At 26.4% G+C, this 18,164-nt stretch overlaps 1 protein-coding gene across 1 annotated transcript; it reads right to left on the bottom strand.

Annotated features, from left to right (window-relative positions):
* Nucleotides 1-68: 68 nt before the first annotated feature.
* On the bottom strand, nt 69-17,821 carry LOC145829788 (alpha-N-acetylglucosaminidase-like). Its single transcript, XM_082937692.1, has 16 exons — nt 17,549-17,821; nt 16,826-16,917; nt 16,615-16,767; nt 15,201-15,356; nt 14,954-15,128; nt 11,693-11,781; nt 11,457-11,633; nt 11,272-11,356; nt 10,993-11,142; nt 10,110-10,276; nt 8,880-9,050; nt 7,612-7,750; nt 7,192-7,353; nt 6,900-7,015; nt 915-1,069; nt 69-766 (listed from the first exon to the last, which is right to left on the bottom strand). Exons 1-16 carry the CDS (start codon nt 17,768-17,770, stop codon nt 669-671), a joined length of 2,307 nt encoding a protein of 768 aa, XP_082793818.1. The 5' UTR covers nt 17,771-17,821; the 3' UTR covers nt 69-668.
* Between the last annotated feature and the right edge of the window lie 343 nt (nt 17,822-18,164).

The raw sequence follows: 18,164 nt of genomic DNA, 5'->3' as shown, positions 1-18,164 counted from the left end.
TATATTTCCGTATTTGTCATCATAAACTTAGAGTAGAACTAAATATAAAAAGTTTCTCACTAAAACAAAAATATATTAAACTAATTAAGTGATCAATGAGAGTAATAAATAATCAATGTAAAGCTATCATTAAATTAAACTAAAGTACAACTAAAGGAAACAAAATGATTAATTTAACTAAATAAAGACACTTTAGAATAGAATTCCTTTTGTTGGCACAATTTTGTATTTTTAATGATGTCTTTAGTTTTTTAATTATGCTAATTTTAAAGCGCAAAAACTAAAACACTTACAAATAAATTTCAGTTGCAGAATTACTGCATAAATTGCACTTACAATTGATAAAGATGTTACAAAACTAATATTATTTTAATTTAAGAAACATATTTAAACAGTTTTTAGTGTAAAGACAATATAAACTACATTGAAATTCAATGAAGTTCAATTTTTTAAACAAAATTTATTAATTCTAAAATTTTACAAGTATTAATAGTTTCTTTACAGAAATACAAACTTATTTGAGCACAATAACGACAAAGTTATGTAAACAAATGCATAAAAACGAACAAAAATAAAGGATGAAGTTAATGATTAAATACTTTATGATTTAAATATATAAAAATCGGTGCTATAAATGGAAAAAACTAAATTTAATTTCCTGACAAACTTTATTCGTTCTTTGGAAGTAACCACCTAGCTTTAGGGTTTGAGTCAAGCATTGGTCTCCAAAAATCATAAATTTCTCTTGCTACGAAGAAAGTGTTTTCTGAAAGTCGAGTGAAAAATTTTAAATTTATTATAACATATTACTATATAACAATTTTAATCACTTTTCACCACAAAAGTTGAAACAAAACATTTTTTACTTGAAAACTTAAAATGCTAATATTTTAGATTCTAAAACTACTAATGACCTCCAGATGTAGTTCGAAGTGTTGTAGTAGTAAGTTTTTCAGTAAATGGTTTTTCAACGTTGTTGAAAACATCTTGTACAAATTTAAGATGGGGAAATGTTGTATTACTCTTCATTGAACTTTCAACGTATTCAATAAACAACTCCCAGCGCGGTCTAAATCAAAGTTATTTAGTCTATTTATTTCAATAAATGATATAAGAAAATATTATAACAGAAAAGTTTTGAAAGATAAAATAAAATTTAATCTAATAAATATACTGAGTATAAGTTTTTATCAGCAGTAAATTATGTCAACTGTTTCATAAACTTATAAATCTACCACTAAAAATTAACTTAAGCTTTTTTTAATCAAAAATAACATCGCTAATAAAAAAGTATATCTATATTACTTTAGCTTATTTAAACTAAAATTTTATTTATTTTTGTTTAATAATCAAGCTATTGTAGACTTGCAGCTTTTACAATTTTATTAAGTACTTAGTAATAACTTAATTACTTTATCAAAATAACAGCTTCTAAAGTGTGTTAAATTTGATAACAGTTTGGATAGAATATAAGGTTACCTTAATTTGCTAATATTTATTGATAAGATGAATTTGTTAAACTTTATCATAATTATATAACTACAAATGTAAAAAGTATCTGTTTAAAGTTATTATTACTAAAAGATAAGATTGTCATAAATTTATGTTTAAATTAGTTATATATAATCCGAAGACCTAGACTTATAAATAAGTTTTACAACAGTTTTAAATTATTTTTTTGTGTAAGTAAAGCGTATGAACAAACAGCTTTTCTTTATTTTATGAGTTATGTTTTGCTTTAGATTAAAATTAATAAACAATTTATCGTTTTTAACACAATGCTAAATGTTAGAGAATAATATTACAAAATACAAAAATTCCTTTAATATATATAACTATAATTTTTATAAATATTATATAATTTTCATAAAATTAAATAATTTATATAATATAACTATAATATTGTAATCGATATCTGCCCTGCGTTGTGATAATAGTTAATAAGTTTACAAAATAACTAGTTGTAAACACTGACAAGTTTAAATTTATTAAAGCACTATGACGTTTGCTTAACGACGAATTTTTAATACAAAATGCTATTCTTGTTGTAGCAACGGTCAGTTTATTGTTGAACTCTGGCTGATGACATATCATTGAATTGGAACTCTGAGTGGATTGCAGTTGAGTGTTTAAACTTTTGTAAATTTGTTGCTTTAAAAGAAGTACCAAATTATAGATTAAACTTTGTTGCTTATTAAAGAAATTATTGAATTATTCTTTAGCTTTATCAACTTTTTGTATAATTTTACTTGAGTTATACGTATTTTTTAAATCACATTTGTTATAAAATATTGTTAATTAAACTGTGCTGTGTAATTTATAACCGGTTGTTTTTAATTTAAGCTACTATTTAAGTGATTACTATACCATTAGAATGATTAAGACTAAGAAGGGCTTAAGACAAAAAAATAAGTTAACGGGTCTTGCAGATACTGAGCCATCAGTATCTGCTGACTTCAATGGCGACTCTGACTTGATATCGAACTCACAATCTCCCAGCAATATTCAAGCGACCATAAACAGCGCTCATGATACAGAAGTAAGCGCGCAGACTAGGGAAAATAATGAAATTGTAGATTTTAATGCTTTAGATGAAGTTGACTTAGACGTTGAGGATTTAGCTCACTTATTAGAGCAAGCTAAGGTTTTAGAGAAAAAAAATAAACTAAAAAATGAACTAAAAGCAATTTATAGAAGATTAGATACCAATAAGACCATAAATGACAGCGGCCTCACCCTTAACAATCACACCTCGCACGCTTTAGGCGAAATGTCAACACAAATAAGTTTCAAGAAAAAAACTCTTGAAAATTGTAAGCTTTTTCAAAAAATTGATGCCGTACGCGATCCGGCTGTGGAGTTACGTTTTTTTGCAGACCGGTGTACGGCTTATGGTATAACATCTGAAATGGAGAAGTTTGAAATTCTCCAGAGAATTTGGCCCCGTTCAGATATAATTGACTTCGTTGAAACACATGACGAAGACAGAACATATAGCAGTCTTGTTAACTTTTTACAAGGCAAAGGTAGCAAATTGCCTCGTATATTAGGTGCAAGCCCATCATGGCCAGAGCCAGTTCAATTCCAGGACTTGTTTTTGGCAGCTAAGCAATGGGCAAAGTCTAAAGAGGAAGACAGAATTAAATACTTTATGCACAGACATGCCCCTAATAATTTAAAAAACAAAATTAAGGAATGTTTTGGGCTTGAATATAATGAGTTTATTAGGCGCACGGAGTTTATATGCGATATTGAAGAACAGAGGGTCTTTGAAAATGCTAAAAACTTTTCATACGAACCTCAGCGATTTAAGCACAATAAGAGATACTCTTACAAACAAAAATGGCATGAGAACATTCCACAAAAAAGGGAACATTTCCGCAGTAATGAACACAATCGTAGTCAGGGGTATTTCGAGGAAGGGTATAACAAGCGCACGAATTACGAACAGAACGCGCTTTGTCACAAACATGCTAACTTGGGATATAGTGCAGACTATTGTGCTGCAGTCGCAACTTGTCCTATGTCTCCGTTAGAGCAACAACACCACCAAAAAAACGAGCTCCCGTCCTACACACAGTAAGAGGAGTTGAGGATGGGGTCAGAAAACCTCTTACAAAGATGGTTGAAGCTTCTCATTGTTTGTCATGCCATTTAGTTCCAACTAACGTGACAAGTAAATCCACTAAAAAGCAGTCAAAAGTATCTAAGCAGAAAATTTTTGTTCCCAGAAAACCTATAGCCTTTAGATTGACTGGTCAAGTCAAGTGGTTTCATGTTCGCAAAGGCTATGGTTTCATCCATAATGAAGAGTTAAACAGTGATATTTTTATCCATTATAGTGCCATAATCAAAAATAACCCTAGAAAATTAATGAAATCAGTTACAAAAGGGGAGGTAGTTGAATTTGATGTTGTCATGGGTAGTAAAAACTTACCAGAGGCTGCTAATGTTACAGGTCCAAACAATAAACCAGTTCGAGGTTCACGGTATGCTAAAGATAAGAGACACATCTATAACAAAAGTTTCAAATTGCAGCAACCGCCTCTACGAAATAGTTACATGTACTACAGCTGCAACAAACTAAGCAATCAGCAGCAGTGAAATAGGAGACCAAATAGTTACAGAAGGTATTACAATTCCGATTTGAGCCTACAACTTACAAGGAAGGATATTAGAAGCTTCAAGCAAAGCTTCAGTTATAACAAGTATCGAGATTCTTCGTCAGAAAGAAGTGAATCTGGCTACGAGTCAGAAAAAAGTATGATTTTTCAGAACAATTCAGGACTAGGGAAAGTGAAAGCTTTTGTTCCAAGGGTCGCATCGTGTAGGGAGATCGATAGCTACAATAGGGAACTAAAAAGTCCCCATAAGTTATGCCGAAGCATGTAGCTCAAATGAATTCTAAACGTTCATTCGGCGTAAGTATCTTTTTTTTTACTGTTTTTAAGCGTTTATGTATATTTAGGGGTAGTGAATGGAAAACAACTGGTTATAATTTTATTTTCTTTCTATTTATTTCTTTGGTAACTAATTTATTTAACGATTTATTAGTAGTTGATTTTTTTTTTAGTTGTTGCAATTAAAATATTATTTTTGGTTAAAATACCTGTACGAATTTAATACAAGTTTTTCTCTCCTTTTTAATTTTTTTTTCTTTTTCTTAAATCTTCAAAATTGGTTAATTTTTTTAATTTGGTACTAAAAAAAAGCTGACATGTCATGGATTCGTGACATTTTTGAAATCACCAGAAGTGTCTAGAGAAGTGTGAATTGTTGCAGGCGGGCAACCTGTTTCAGCTGCAAGAGAAAAGAAGCAGTTTAATGAGTTACGTCAGTAGTTGTTTAGCAAACCAGTATGTGTGATTTTTCTTTCCTGTCTACTCATGACCCTGAGGCTTATCATTGGAGCCTGGCCAAGAATGCCAAAAAAGGGTAAAAAGAAAGGAAAATGTAATCGATATCTGCCCTGCGTTGTGATAATAGTTAATAAGTTTACAAAATAACTAGTTGTAAACACTGACAAGTTTAAATTTATTAAAGCACTATGACGTTTGCTTAACGACGAATTTTTAATACAAAATGCTATTCTTGTTGTAGCAACGGTCAGTTTATTGTTGAACTCTGGCTGATGACATATCATTGAATTGGAACTCTGAGTGGATTGCAGTTGAGTGTTTAAACTTTTGTAAATTTGTTGCTTTATAAGAAGTACCAAATTATAGATTAAACTTTGTTGCTTATTAAAGAAATTATTGAATTATTCTTTAGCTTTATCAACTTTTTGTATAATTTTACTTGAGTTAATACGTATTTTTTAAATCACATTTGTTATAAAATATTGTTAATTAAACTGTGCTGTGTAATTTATAACCGGTTGTTTTTAATTTAAGCTACTATTTAAGTGATTACTATACCATTAGAATGATTAAGACTAAGAAGGGCTTAAGACAAAAAAATAAGTTAACGGGTCTTGCAGATACTGAGCCATCAGTATCTGCTGACTTCAATATATATAACTTAATTCAAAGGGAGAGTAATAAGTTAAATGGTTAAAGAAAGCTCTGTCATCTTGATTTATCACATATTAGTTTTTAGTTTTGATTTTCTTTTTTTTTTCAAAATTTCTGACGATATAAATTTTGAACATTTTAAGTATATTATTTGTACTATTTGTATCGACTGGTTAATGATTATTTCAATCTCGAATCATTTCTTTAACAATTGCGAATATCTCTTCTTTTTTATTAGTAGTTGTAGTAACAGTAAAATGAGCGTTTTAATTTTAAAACTTATAAATTTGCTACATTTCAGTTTTTATTATATTACAACCTTAATGATATTTTTAATTTTACTTCCTTTTAAACTAATTTTAAAGTTAAAAACCATACTATATTGTTAAATCAATTCTACTAATTAATTAACTGTTATTTTACTATATTTCAAAAAAGATGTATAATACATAATTTTTGTTAAGTACTAGTATGTTTTACATTTCCTTAACAATTAACAACGACTAACTTTCAACATAAACTATTATGCATATATTTATTTTATTTTACTAAATCTGCTTCCTAATTGTATATAACTTTGATTTAATCTTTACAAGCATTTAATATATAATATACATGTTACATCGAGTTTCTGTGATTTTTATTGTCTTCGCCGTTGTTAAGTTTTTTTAAATTTTATTGATTCACTAACTAATGGTTGATGTTTTATTTAGTTCAAAATAGATCACAAACATAAAAACTAAATTAACAAACTTTGCAATACAAATTAAACAGTTGAAATAACCTCATTTATATTGTGACGTAATTATTAGATGTAATGAATGTATTTCGTTGATTGATTAACAACAGTAAATTTGAATCAGTTATCTTTACCATTAACGTGAGTTGTTTGTTTATATTATGGTTTGTTGTTTTGTTGTGTATTTTAGTTTACTTTACTTGTTTTAGACTTAATAATCACAAATATTATATAGTTTTATAACAGTCGGATTTAATATTAAGTATTTTACTTATTATTAACTATTATCTGTAGAAATTATTTTATTTTAATGAAAAACATGTATACACTCACTTTATTCTATGATTCTATTTTTTCATTACAGTAATTATTTTTTACAGAACCCAGTTGAAGTGTGTTGATTCGTTAACACACAGAAACATATGTTGGTACAATAAAGGAAGATTATTGTACAATTTGTGTTTATTTATATTTATTTTAACTATAAGTGATTTTAAAAACTTTTTACTTAATACTGTTTTCAGATATGGTTAACTATTTTTAGAGATTATATTGTTAGATTTTAATAACACGTTAGCATGCTAACTTTTATGTTTGTAAATATTTTTTTTTTAATTTCATGTAAAAACCATATAAAATCAGCAAACTTATAATACTGTGACATGAGGGTTGACCAATGCTTGTCAGCATAATCCATAATTTCTCCATTTTCTCCCCATGTTGTAACTTGCAACCTTGCATTTTTCTCAAATAAGTCAGATTCCTAACAAAACCATCGAAATTATTACAAAATCTTAAACTCATCTAAAATTGGTAAAAACAAGTCTATTGTATGGTTTTTCAACAAAGATGTTATAAACTAGCAGAAAAAAATTAATTTTATTAAATGAATTCATAGTACATGAATCAAAAAAAAATCAATAAAATAATTTCATCAACTTCTTTAGTTGTTCCAGAATTTCTTGCAGCATTAATCCAACTTTCGAGTGTAAAATTGGAATCTGTAGAAAGAATTCTGTCCATTTGATCGAAAAGAATCATCATCAGCCGCCCGAAAAATTTCACATTGTAAATACTATATGATTTTTTGTGCATGTAAGCCTATCAATTAAAACGTAATTGAAAGTTTTTTTAACAAAAATACAAAACAAGCCTTGTAAATAACATTTTTTAAACACTTAAAAAATAATAACTTAAAATACTGTATAATACTTTAGTATACATGATAATAGTAAATCATTTCAAAGCAAATCAAAATTCATACTTTATAATTTTTTTAAGGAATGTTTCAACATTTACGATGTTATAAAATAAATATAAAAACTAATTTCATAAGTATTTTTTTTTAATTTAACAAACTTCAATAATATTATAATAGAGGTATCGGTGAATTTCTTCCAACATTTGTCTAGTAACATCGACAGCATCATACCTCGTAGTGGCAGTAGAAGGTAAATGCTTGATTGCAGACATGAAATAATCCCAAGCTTCTAGTTGACTGTTTTTATACCAAAATTTTAGATAATATTGTTTAAATTCATCAAACTTCACTTTACTGTCTTACTCAATATAGTCAAAAATAGAAACCAGATTGTCAAAATTTCATGGGTGAAATATCATAAATCATTTTTGAAAATCTTAAGTTTTAAATTTGAAAAACTTCAAAATGCAACTTTAATTAATTAAACCAAAACCTTAGCTATTTAGCTAATATCAAAGAAGAAAATGGCATGTAATAAAAATTCAGACACCATATCAATTACAAAAGTGTTTAATTAAGAAGCTGACTATCACAAGAAAAATTTTGTACATTAATTTAAATAAGGCTAAGATAAAGTGTAACTATATTCAGAGCTTATGTATATAACTTTGAGTAAATCAATTTAAATTTTTTCATACTAAATAAAAAATCAACAAAATTGGCGAAAGTCTGCAGAACAAGTCCGGACTTTCGTTTGCCGTGAGACAAGACTAAATAAAAAACATTCAAAAATTTTTTTTTTAACGAAGCATATAAGTATCAGTAAAAATTGAGTATTTTGAATTTATTAGAAAACTATAATCAAATAAGCAAGAAAATTCTCTTCAAACATATTGTATGAAAATCTTAAAAACTGAAAAGCATAACTCTTTAGTTTTATTATCTTTAGTAAAATAGTTTTAAGATTATTTTTTTTTTATTAGATCATAGTTTTATTACATATTTCTTTCAAACTTACAGGTTGTGAACATTTTATTATATTAAATACACGTTTTATTATGGTTTAAATTTGTTATAACAATTTAAAACATTTTTTTTAATACAGTGGTTTTTTATATACAAAGTTTTGGTATAAATGCAAACCTAAATAAATAAAAGGCATTATTTACTTTTTAATCAATACACTTTGAAAGCAACTGTATATTGGTAGGTATTAAATATATACTTGCATTTTACAGACAAAATCAAAAAATATTTTACTTTTATCAAATTAAATATCCAGTTATTTTTTTTTGTAAGAACTTCAATGTAAACTTATTTAAATTTTAAAATTTACAGTTGTATTAAAACTTAATAAAAATTGGTTATAATCTAAAAAAAGTGTTAAAAACCTAAGATATTTAAAAACAAATAAAACTTAAGAAACCTATCAACAGTGTACCAATCAGGAACTCCAGAGTAACTGAGGGAAGGTCGCTTGCATATCGGTCCTCTAATCAGAACTTTAGTGGAAGGTCTGCCTTCTTGCGTGAAATTGTAGATTGTATTAGCAAAAATTTTCCAAGCAACGTTTGCATCCTCGTTATACACTCCATACCTTTTTTGTTTATATATTTAGTTTTAAAAACTAACTAGGCTTTTTCAAAGTCTTTAAAAACGTTAAGTTATTTTAAATGAGAAGTTTAAATAAAAAACTAATGTGCAGGGTTCGTGCGCAAAATTTTTTTTCATTAGCCCGACTGAGACCAATTTAGCCTGACATTTTTTCTAAGTAATATCCCTTTTAGAAGTCATTTTAGGTATTGATTAGTACTATTGTAGTCTCCGGCTTCAACCAGCTTTATCTCAAAAATATTTTGAGCTTTTAAAATCTGCAGAAAGCAACCCATAGCTTAGTTACAACTCAATAAAATAAGACTAAATTGTGGAAAAGGTGATTGACCCCCCCCCCCCTATGCCCTTAACATAACAAATTCAGTGATAAGTTTAAAAATAAGTGTTATATCTAATCTATTACTAGTGTAAAAATTCAATTTATATTACTAAACACAATATTCAATTTAATGAAGCACTAAGTAAAAACATTATAACCAAAGATTTATAATAAATCAACTTGCATTGTCGTGTTCTATAAAAATTTTAAATGAAACGCTTACAAGAGTATTAAAATTCAAACAAACAGCTAAGTTGTTTACTAAACTGTAATGGTTAAACTGTATTTTTTTAATGAATTTTTATAATTTTGATTTATTTAATCTAGTCAAAACAAAACAATGAAGATTCGTAAAATTTTTTTAGAGATTCAAAAAAAGGTTTTAAGCATTTATTTTTACAAATACTGACTGATTTTGTCTTAATTAACTAAATCTTTATTTAGAAATGCTTATACACTTCAATTTGATTTTAAAATGATTTCTCAATTTTTTTTTAATAAAAATTTTCAAGCATTTGAACTGGGAAAAACTGAAATTTTCAAATTTTTAAATAAAAAAAAATGATTTAGCCTGACGTTTTTCAACTTTTTTCAAAAAAACTGATTTAGCCTGACGCGCACGAACCCTGAATGTGAGACTTTATTTTTAAGTAAAAATCAGTAAGTATTCTTTTTATTTTGTATAGGGTTTTATTTCAAAACTATAATGTTTAAATAACTGACCGCCTTTCAACAAAATCTTCCATCCATCTGTCTACATCAATTGATTGGAGTTGATATCCAATATCAAGCATCATTTCGTACAAAAAGTAGTTCTGATTTATTCCTTCTGGGCTGATACCAATTCCTACCATGGAAGAATTAACTGAACTGTATGCAATCATGGGATCCTTTAAATCAATAACTATATGGAAACTATACATTTTAACATTTGCTTACTAAGAGTATATTTATGTACTTTACTTAGTTTATCTTTTTTTCAATTAAGTTTATTAGGATTATAAATAAAACATTTTTCAACAGCTAAGTATTTTTTAAAAAATTTACAGTGTCAACCTTTTGAAGCGAAAACTGACCTGACTCATTCATTACAGAATAGTCTGAGTCTATTAGCAGAAATGCATAAAACTTGGAAAAAATATGTATTAAACAGTATTAGCAGAAATTTGAAAGATTAAACTACTTTATTTATTAAAAACATAAAATCATCTATAGTAGTAAACTTTTAGTCAAAAAATATAACATAATTTTCAAGAAAACATTAATATAAAATCAATACGTTATAAACTTGAACTAGTTTGAGTATTAAATTATAATAAATTTACCTGAGTTGTTCAAAAAACGGTTCAATTTACCATGAGTTAGCCTAAGAGAGTTGCAAAAACGGTTTTCAATTTTTAGACTACTAATAAAAAAAAATTTGTTGCACATTAACAAAAGTATGTATACTAGTAATCAAATATGGCTGTAAGAACTTTATGATTACTTTATATAAAACTTTTTAATTAAAATATGTTTCAAAGTTACAAGTAAAATTAATTACTTTTATTATAAACCTATTTAGTTAAAAATTATTATTTTCAAAGATATACGAACATTTTAGCACCTTATTAATATGCTGTATTTTTCCATAGAATCCTAGATTTCCCCCAAAGTCATGCAACATACACCAAATAAATGGCTGGCCATAAAATGAATGAGATTCCAAATACATAGGAAATGATTCGGCAAACAAGTCTAAAACTATCATCCGTCCCTAAAAGTTTTTTCAATGCAAAAAAATGTGGTGTAACCCAGTTCTTAAAATTATAAACCACAAAGTGAAATGTACTATCACAAAAAGATGATAAGTTTAAATGCATAACAAAAATTGTTAGGAATATACCTTAGGCACTGATGTTAGTAAAGCTTTTTTTTGTGGATCTTTCCAGAACCAACCAGCATTGTAAAACAACCAGCCTTGCATTAACCTTTGGAACAAAATATTCTTGAGAAAATATCATTTTGAAAACTATTTATATGGTATAATACTACTTTGTTAAGTATTTACAAAATAAAAGCAAAAATTACCAATGAGCGTCTTTGTCAGCAGCTTGCATGGCATTAAAAACTGCATAACTGCTGTTTCCAAGATAATCTGGGTCATTAGACCTGGGTATCATCTCGTTGTAAATATCACAGTTATAAATATGATTTGTTCCATTATACTCTTTGATTTGTTCATCAATAAATTGACTGCCTATTTTTCTAAGTAAAATATTTTATTTCATTTTAAAATTTTTGTATGAACTTAATTTGAAACTTACTTGAACAAAGGGTCATTAGGATCTAATAATAGTGAACAAGAGTTGTTACAATCAAAATGAGACCAACCAGACAGGCGTGTGTAGTTAGCCTGTAAAAAATAAAAAATTGTTTATTTTTACTTGTTACTATCTTTATTCAAAATTAAACAACTAAATCATGGTACTAACCAAACTTTAAAACAGTTGCTATTAAGATGTACAATTTAATCGAAAGCAGTAAGGAAACTGGCAATAAACTGTTTGTAATTAATTGTTTATTGAAACTTGATATATATTTTAATTTACAACAACAAATAGACAACATAATTATGTCCAATCTTATTTATAGAAAAAAATCGGCGAAATTCTACAGGTCTTAGGCCTGGACTTTTGTATTTCTTAAGACAAGCTCAAGTTAACATTAAGGTTTAATCATACCACTTCAATCTCAGTTTACTCAAAGCTTGTGGTCTGATGACCGAAGTGATACGATCAAACCTTTATACAATCATATTTATCAACAAGTTTTGATTACACCATTTAGATCATCAGACCAGGACTCTCCGTAGACTTATACCTAGGTTTTTTTGATATTGAAACTTGTCATCAGTGGTAAAAAAAATTGCAGTTGACAGTCTACAAACAGTTATCATGTTTTACAACGAAGCTACTGATTGCTATTATAATCACTGACATCAATTTTGTCGGTTTCTGTGCAAGGTTAAATAAATTTTTCACTTGCGAGATATCTGGTACGTTTGTTTGTAATAGGCAAAAAAGGGCAGAAACAATACCTAAAATTTTATAAGCTCGGTAAAATCTCAAAACTATTTAACGAAACGTTTTGGTTTTTTTAAGTAAATAATCTAAGTTTGTTGATAAACATTAAAAAAAAATGCTTATAAAACAAACCAAAATACAATTTTTATTTTTTAAATTAATTTTAATTTACATGAGTTAAGTTTCAAGTACTTTAAATGTTAAACATGTTGTCCTTTAGCTAACAAAATGAGTAAGTTTTCAATTAATTTTATGCATTTACATAGTTTAAAAAACTTTGTTAAACAGCAAAAGCACTTCCTCCTGCTTAGTTGTTCTCTTATAACATCTATTATCTAAGGGGTTTAGCAGGGTGTTTGTTTTTTGTTTTTTTAGTTATATATATTAACTGAGACGTTCTTTGGTTACATGACAATTCAAATTCGGACAACTCAAATTCCAACAATTCAAATTCTTAAAAAAATACTTAAAAGATTATATCTCAAAAAGTAATATATATATGAAAAAAATAAAAAATACATATGTAGATTTTATCTAAAACTACAAGAAACTTTTTGTTTTTAGCAAAATCTTGAATATTTAAAGATATTTTGAAATTACTAAAAACAACTATGTTTTTTACTTTATTTAAGCCTTATCTCAAAAAATATTTAATGTTTTCCAAAAAGAAAAAAAAATGGCTTTTATGTATTAACAGGACTTACATATGTATTTTTTATATTTGACAAATATACATTACTTTTTTAGTTGTGACTCTTTCAATTTTTTTTAAGAATTTGAATTGTCCGAATTTGAATTGTCTTAATTTGAATAATCGTGCACCCTGTTCTATTAACATAGTCATAAATCTATGAAGCTCAAGTGGTAAATTTTATTGCTTTTTTTATTGGAGTTCTGTCTCTAATTACAGGGTTGCCAAACTTCTTTAGGAATTTCTGGTAAAAAATGCTGTAAGTATATGTAATTCACCACTAGTGTTTCTAAGTATGTATAGTATACCTTTGGCTTTTTTGATTGAAAGGGACAGCTTTTCTGCTTAAATATGGCAAAGAACAACTTTTGGTCAATAAAACTCTAAGTTTTTTTAGAATTAAAGTAGTATTTCTTGTTGTTTTGCCAACTTTACAAAACATATAGCTTCAGAAATCATTTTTATCAAACTCATAATCTATGATTAATTATGAGCAAAGTTTAAAGACACAAGAAACTAGACAAGATTTTTGTGAAACAAAACAAAATGAACATTAAGGAGTGTACTGGCCTGCAAATGTTGGTTTAGATAAAACTAAAACTTGTAAAACTAAGTTCTTTTCTACAAAAAACAACATAAAAAAGGTAGTGCTGCATCAAACTTATATTACAATATGATCTTGGAAGATGGTGAAGGCTTAAAGTTTTGTTCCACAACATTTTAATCAAAACTATTTCAATACGATATGCTTATGTTTAAATGAGTTGCTTTAATTGTTTTTTTATTGACTGTTTTACTTTTTATAGTGTTGAGAAAAAATATAAAAAATTAAAGTTTATGAATAATGTTCATATTTTAATATTCATTACACAATCATAACTTTTGTCAATTGACTTCCGATCAAAATATCAAATTGAAGCTTAAGTATAAATGAGGCAACAATTTTATCTAGTTAAAGGATTGCCAAATTTTTTTGAGAAATTTCTTCCAGGCTTTTAAAAGTACACATTTTTGGGTTTATTTTTTAAAGCTAAGTTTAAGATTAAAAACTGTGCAAAGTATTATATCAACATTGAAAAGATACTGTAAAGCTACTTTAAATGTGTTTTTAAATAAAAACAGTTTTTGATGATGACAAATTTTTTTATCTATTTGTTAAATTTTTTTGTCTAATTAAAATTTAAAAAATCAACATGTAAAAATTGTTCAAAACTCCAGGTATTTTTTTCTCAAATTCCAGGTTTTTCCAGTTTTATTAGCCGAAATTGTCAATTTTCAGGTGTTTCCAGGATTCAAGGTTTTTTGGCAACCCTGTAGTTATTGCATTTATATTTTTTTATTTTCATTTATAACCATAAGTGATACAAAATTGTTTTTTAAAAAATATTATAGTTTTAGAATAAATTATGTCCATTAGAAATGTCTGAAATATTTTGCTTATTCTCACCATATAACACACAATATTAAAATTTCAATTTTTTACACATAATTTTAAAATGTATAAAAAATCCTAAAAGTATCTATCAAGTGTATAGAACTAAATTTAAAAACAAAAACTACACAATATGTCTTCTTATTTTGTTACATGTATATAAGTAGAATTTTAAATATTTTTTTAAATGCTTAAATTACTAAACTAAAGAACATAGAAATATTTAAGTTCTAAAGTTTAAATTAAATAACTTTAAAAACTTGGAAATAACCAATGTTTAAGATAAAAGAAGGTTTTTTTTTAATAATTAAGTCTTTTATTATCTTTAGACAAAAAGTTACTGTTTAACTGAAATACCTCTCAGTAAATTTAATATTACCTTTGGAAATATTCTAGTTAAACATTCAGGAATATGACCGGCAAACGCAGGAAGAACTGGTATCATACCTAATACGCGCATCCTTTTAAGTATTAAATGTTGCATTTTTAACTGATTTTTCTTCCATGTGTTTGGTAGAGGACCAGCAAAACCTTTTAAGTTTCCCATTCTTCCCCTAAAGTTTCATTATAAAATTCTTGCAACAATTTCCAACTTGAAACTAAATAATCTTTAAACTAATTCTTACCATGCAAGATATGCAGGACCAGTGAAATGACTGTCCATGTCTTCTTGTGTACAACCATAAGATTTGTAAATACGGTCCCAAATTTCTTCCTGTCCACTAAAAGCAAGTGGAAGATTTATTCCATTAAGTGCCATCCAGTCAATTTCTCGTTCCCACCTATTTATAATTTGTTATAATTTCATTTTGTGATACGTATAAAAAAGTTGTGTTTAACAAACTAATTGAAATGCAGATGACAAGTTTATCACATTGTTGGGAATTTATTTAAATTGCTTTAATAAATCATAATTTTTACTGTCCTTTTTTAGTATAAATTCCAAACTATGATGTGTTTTAATACTTTATACTCAATAAAATTTGACAGATCCTAATTTTTTTTTTACTGTATAATTAACAATACAAAACTTGTTTATTGAACTCTGAAAAGAATATTTTACTAAATAACTTTTTGGGTACAAAATTTAAATAAAAATATTGAAAAATAAATTGCATTTTTATTTAAGTAAAAAAAAATTTAAACACACTTATCTACTACTCTTGTATCTATTTAATTTTTACAAAATTCTTATCTAAACAGTATTTATGTCACATTTTTTATTTAAACTCATTATGACATAACCATGACATAACCATTATCTAGCCTTAATACATGTTGATATTATATTTTATCACTTAGTTAAACACAATAGTAGTAGATAAGTGTGTTTTGAAAAACTTTCCACTTAAACAAAAATGCAATGTATTTGTCAATATTTTTCATTTAAATATTATACTAATTTAATAATTACAGTACTATAATTTTTTTAATAACAAACAAATACATTTAAGTTTGAAAATTATTAAACAATTTATATACTTTTAAAACAAATAATATAAAACTTAAATCATACAACTTAGATCATCAGACCACAAGCTTTTGGTATACTGAGACCCAGATGCTTTTTTTATGAAAATTGACAGTTGCAAACAAAAAAACTTGCAGTCCTTAATCTACAAACAGTTTATGATGATTACATGAAGCTACCGTTTGCTGGTATGATCAGTGACATCAGCCTTGTCTAACTGTCATGCAACATTTTTTACAATGTCCACTTGGCAAGACAGCTGGTACGCTTGATTAAAAAAAAAAGAATTTAAAAAGTTTATCATAGTCAAAGCCTGGACTTTTATATGCTGTGATACAAGCAGGAAATTAACATAAAGTTTTGATCACACCACTTTGATTACCAAACCACAACTTTTTTTTAGTCTAAACAAAATTACATACTGTTGTTAACAATAAAATAAAACTATGAAAAGGGGATTAAAAGGTCAAAAAGTAAATTAAAAAGTATTGTTTTAAACTTTAAGATATTCAATATTTATTTAGGAATTAAACTTGGTAATTTTTATTAAAACTATTTAGTACACCAACCTTTTCCAATCCCACCAAACAAATGAATAGCTAACAGTACAAACATTTTGATAGTAACGATAGTTAACTCCTGCTGTTATCTTCACTGGATTTAGTTCAGGAAAGGGTCTAGGTAATCTACCTAAATTATCTCCAGCCCATGACATATGCTTTCTATAAATACATTTTTAGCAAACAAAACTAAAATCAGTCTTTTAAAAAAATAACCAACTTGCAGTAGTATTTCAAGTAGTAATTTAAACCATAGGCAGCATCAACAGCTGTTGGTGCAAATATAATTAGTTTTCCTTCGTCCGTTAGCATCTATAAAGCTTAATTTTAAATCAAGTCAACTATTAAGGCCATAGAAAAGGTAAATCATAAATTTTTAACTTTACTTTATTTTGTAATTCTAATTGAGTTACATGTTGCATTTCACAAACTTTTAATAGTAAAATTGACTTTTTAGGTAAAACCAGTTAAAATTTGAACGTTACAAACGATTTCTTATGGGAGAAAAAACATGAAACAGTGAAATTACTAAAAATCTATTTCCTGCTACATTTTTTGAGATAAATACCTTAAATTTTTAGAAAATGTTTATTGCTATATGTAGAAAAACTTGTAATAAGCAGATGTTAATTTTTATGTGTATACTATATATAAATATTATTAATACTTATCTAAATATTACAGGGAACACTTTTTTTGAAAATTTAAGGTATTTATCTCAAAAAAAATAGTAGAAGATAGATAATTAACAATTTTTATTCATTTACAACTTTAGTTTTCTTCTCCCATAAGGAGCTTCTTGTATTCTCCAACTTCAATGGGTTATACCTCAAAAACTTGTGTGAATTGTAAAAAGCTGTAAAAGACTAATAGTATATGCAATTAACATAACAAAATAAAACTTGAATTATGTAAAAAACTAAGTATTTTTTATTTTTAATACCTCAATATTTGGTGCATACTTCGGATTTATTTCAAACTCTATGTCTTGAGCATCTTTTTCATGGAGAACTCTGTACAATAACTGTTTAAAGGCAATATACTGATCTTCTGTTGATGCTACAGGTTTTACTTTTTCTTTAACTTCATACAGATAATTTTTTGAAAAAGAAAACTTAACAAACAATAAAACTATGAATATTGTTTTCCATGAAAGCTTTATCATTTCAAGTCTTCCAATAATAAATATTTTTTCAATTTTATCCTAATAAATAATGATCACTGTAAAAAGTTGAGATCTTTTTTTTTTTCCTTAATCAAATACTAATAAAAACATAGATTTATTTTGTTTGTTATAAGTTTTTATTATTAAATAACACTTTAAAAAAACAAAATTCATTTTTTTAAAACTTAACTTTTGAAACATTGGAAAAACATTACATTAAATTAAAAAAAAGATTTGTGACCCTAACACAATAGTTTAAAATAAATTCTTAACTTTTCAGCAAAAAATATAAAAGTTTTTACTAAAACTTTTTTATTTATAAAATTTATTTTTAAATATATCTTGTTAATTTTTTTTTAAATATTCTTTTTTAATCTTTGTTCATATTGATATC

This window comes from Thalia democratica, chromosome 1 (genome assembly GCF_965202585.1).
Source record: "Thalia democratica chromosome 1, ktThaDemo2.hap1.1, whole genome shotgun sequence".
Taxonomy (NCBI): domain Eukaryota; kingdom Metazoa; phylum Chordata; class Thaliacea; order Salpida; family Salpidae; genus Thalia; species Thalia democratica.
The sequence above is the reverse complement of the archived record's forward strand: the minus strand, read 5'-3'. Positions and strand labels throughout refer to the sequence as shown.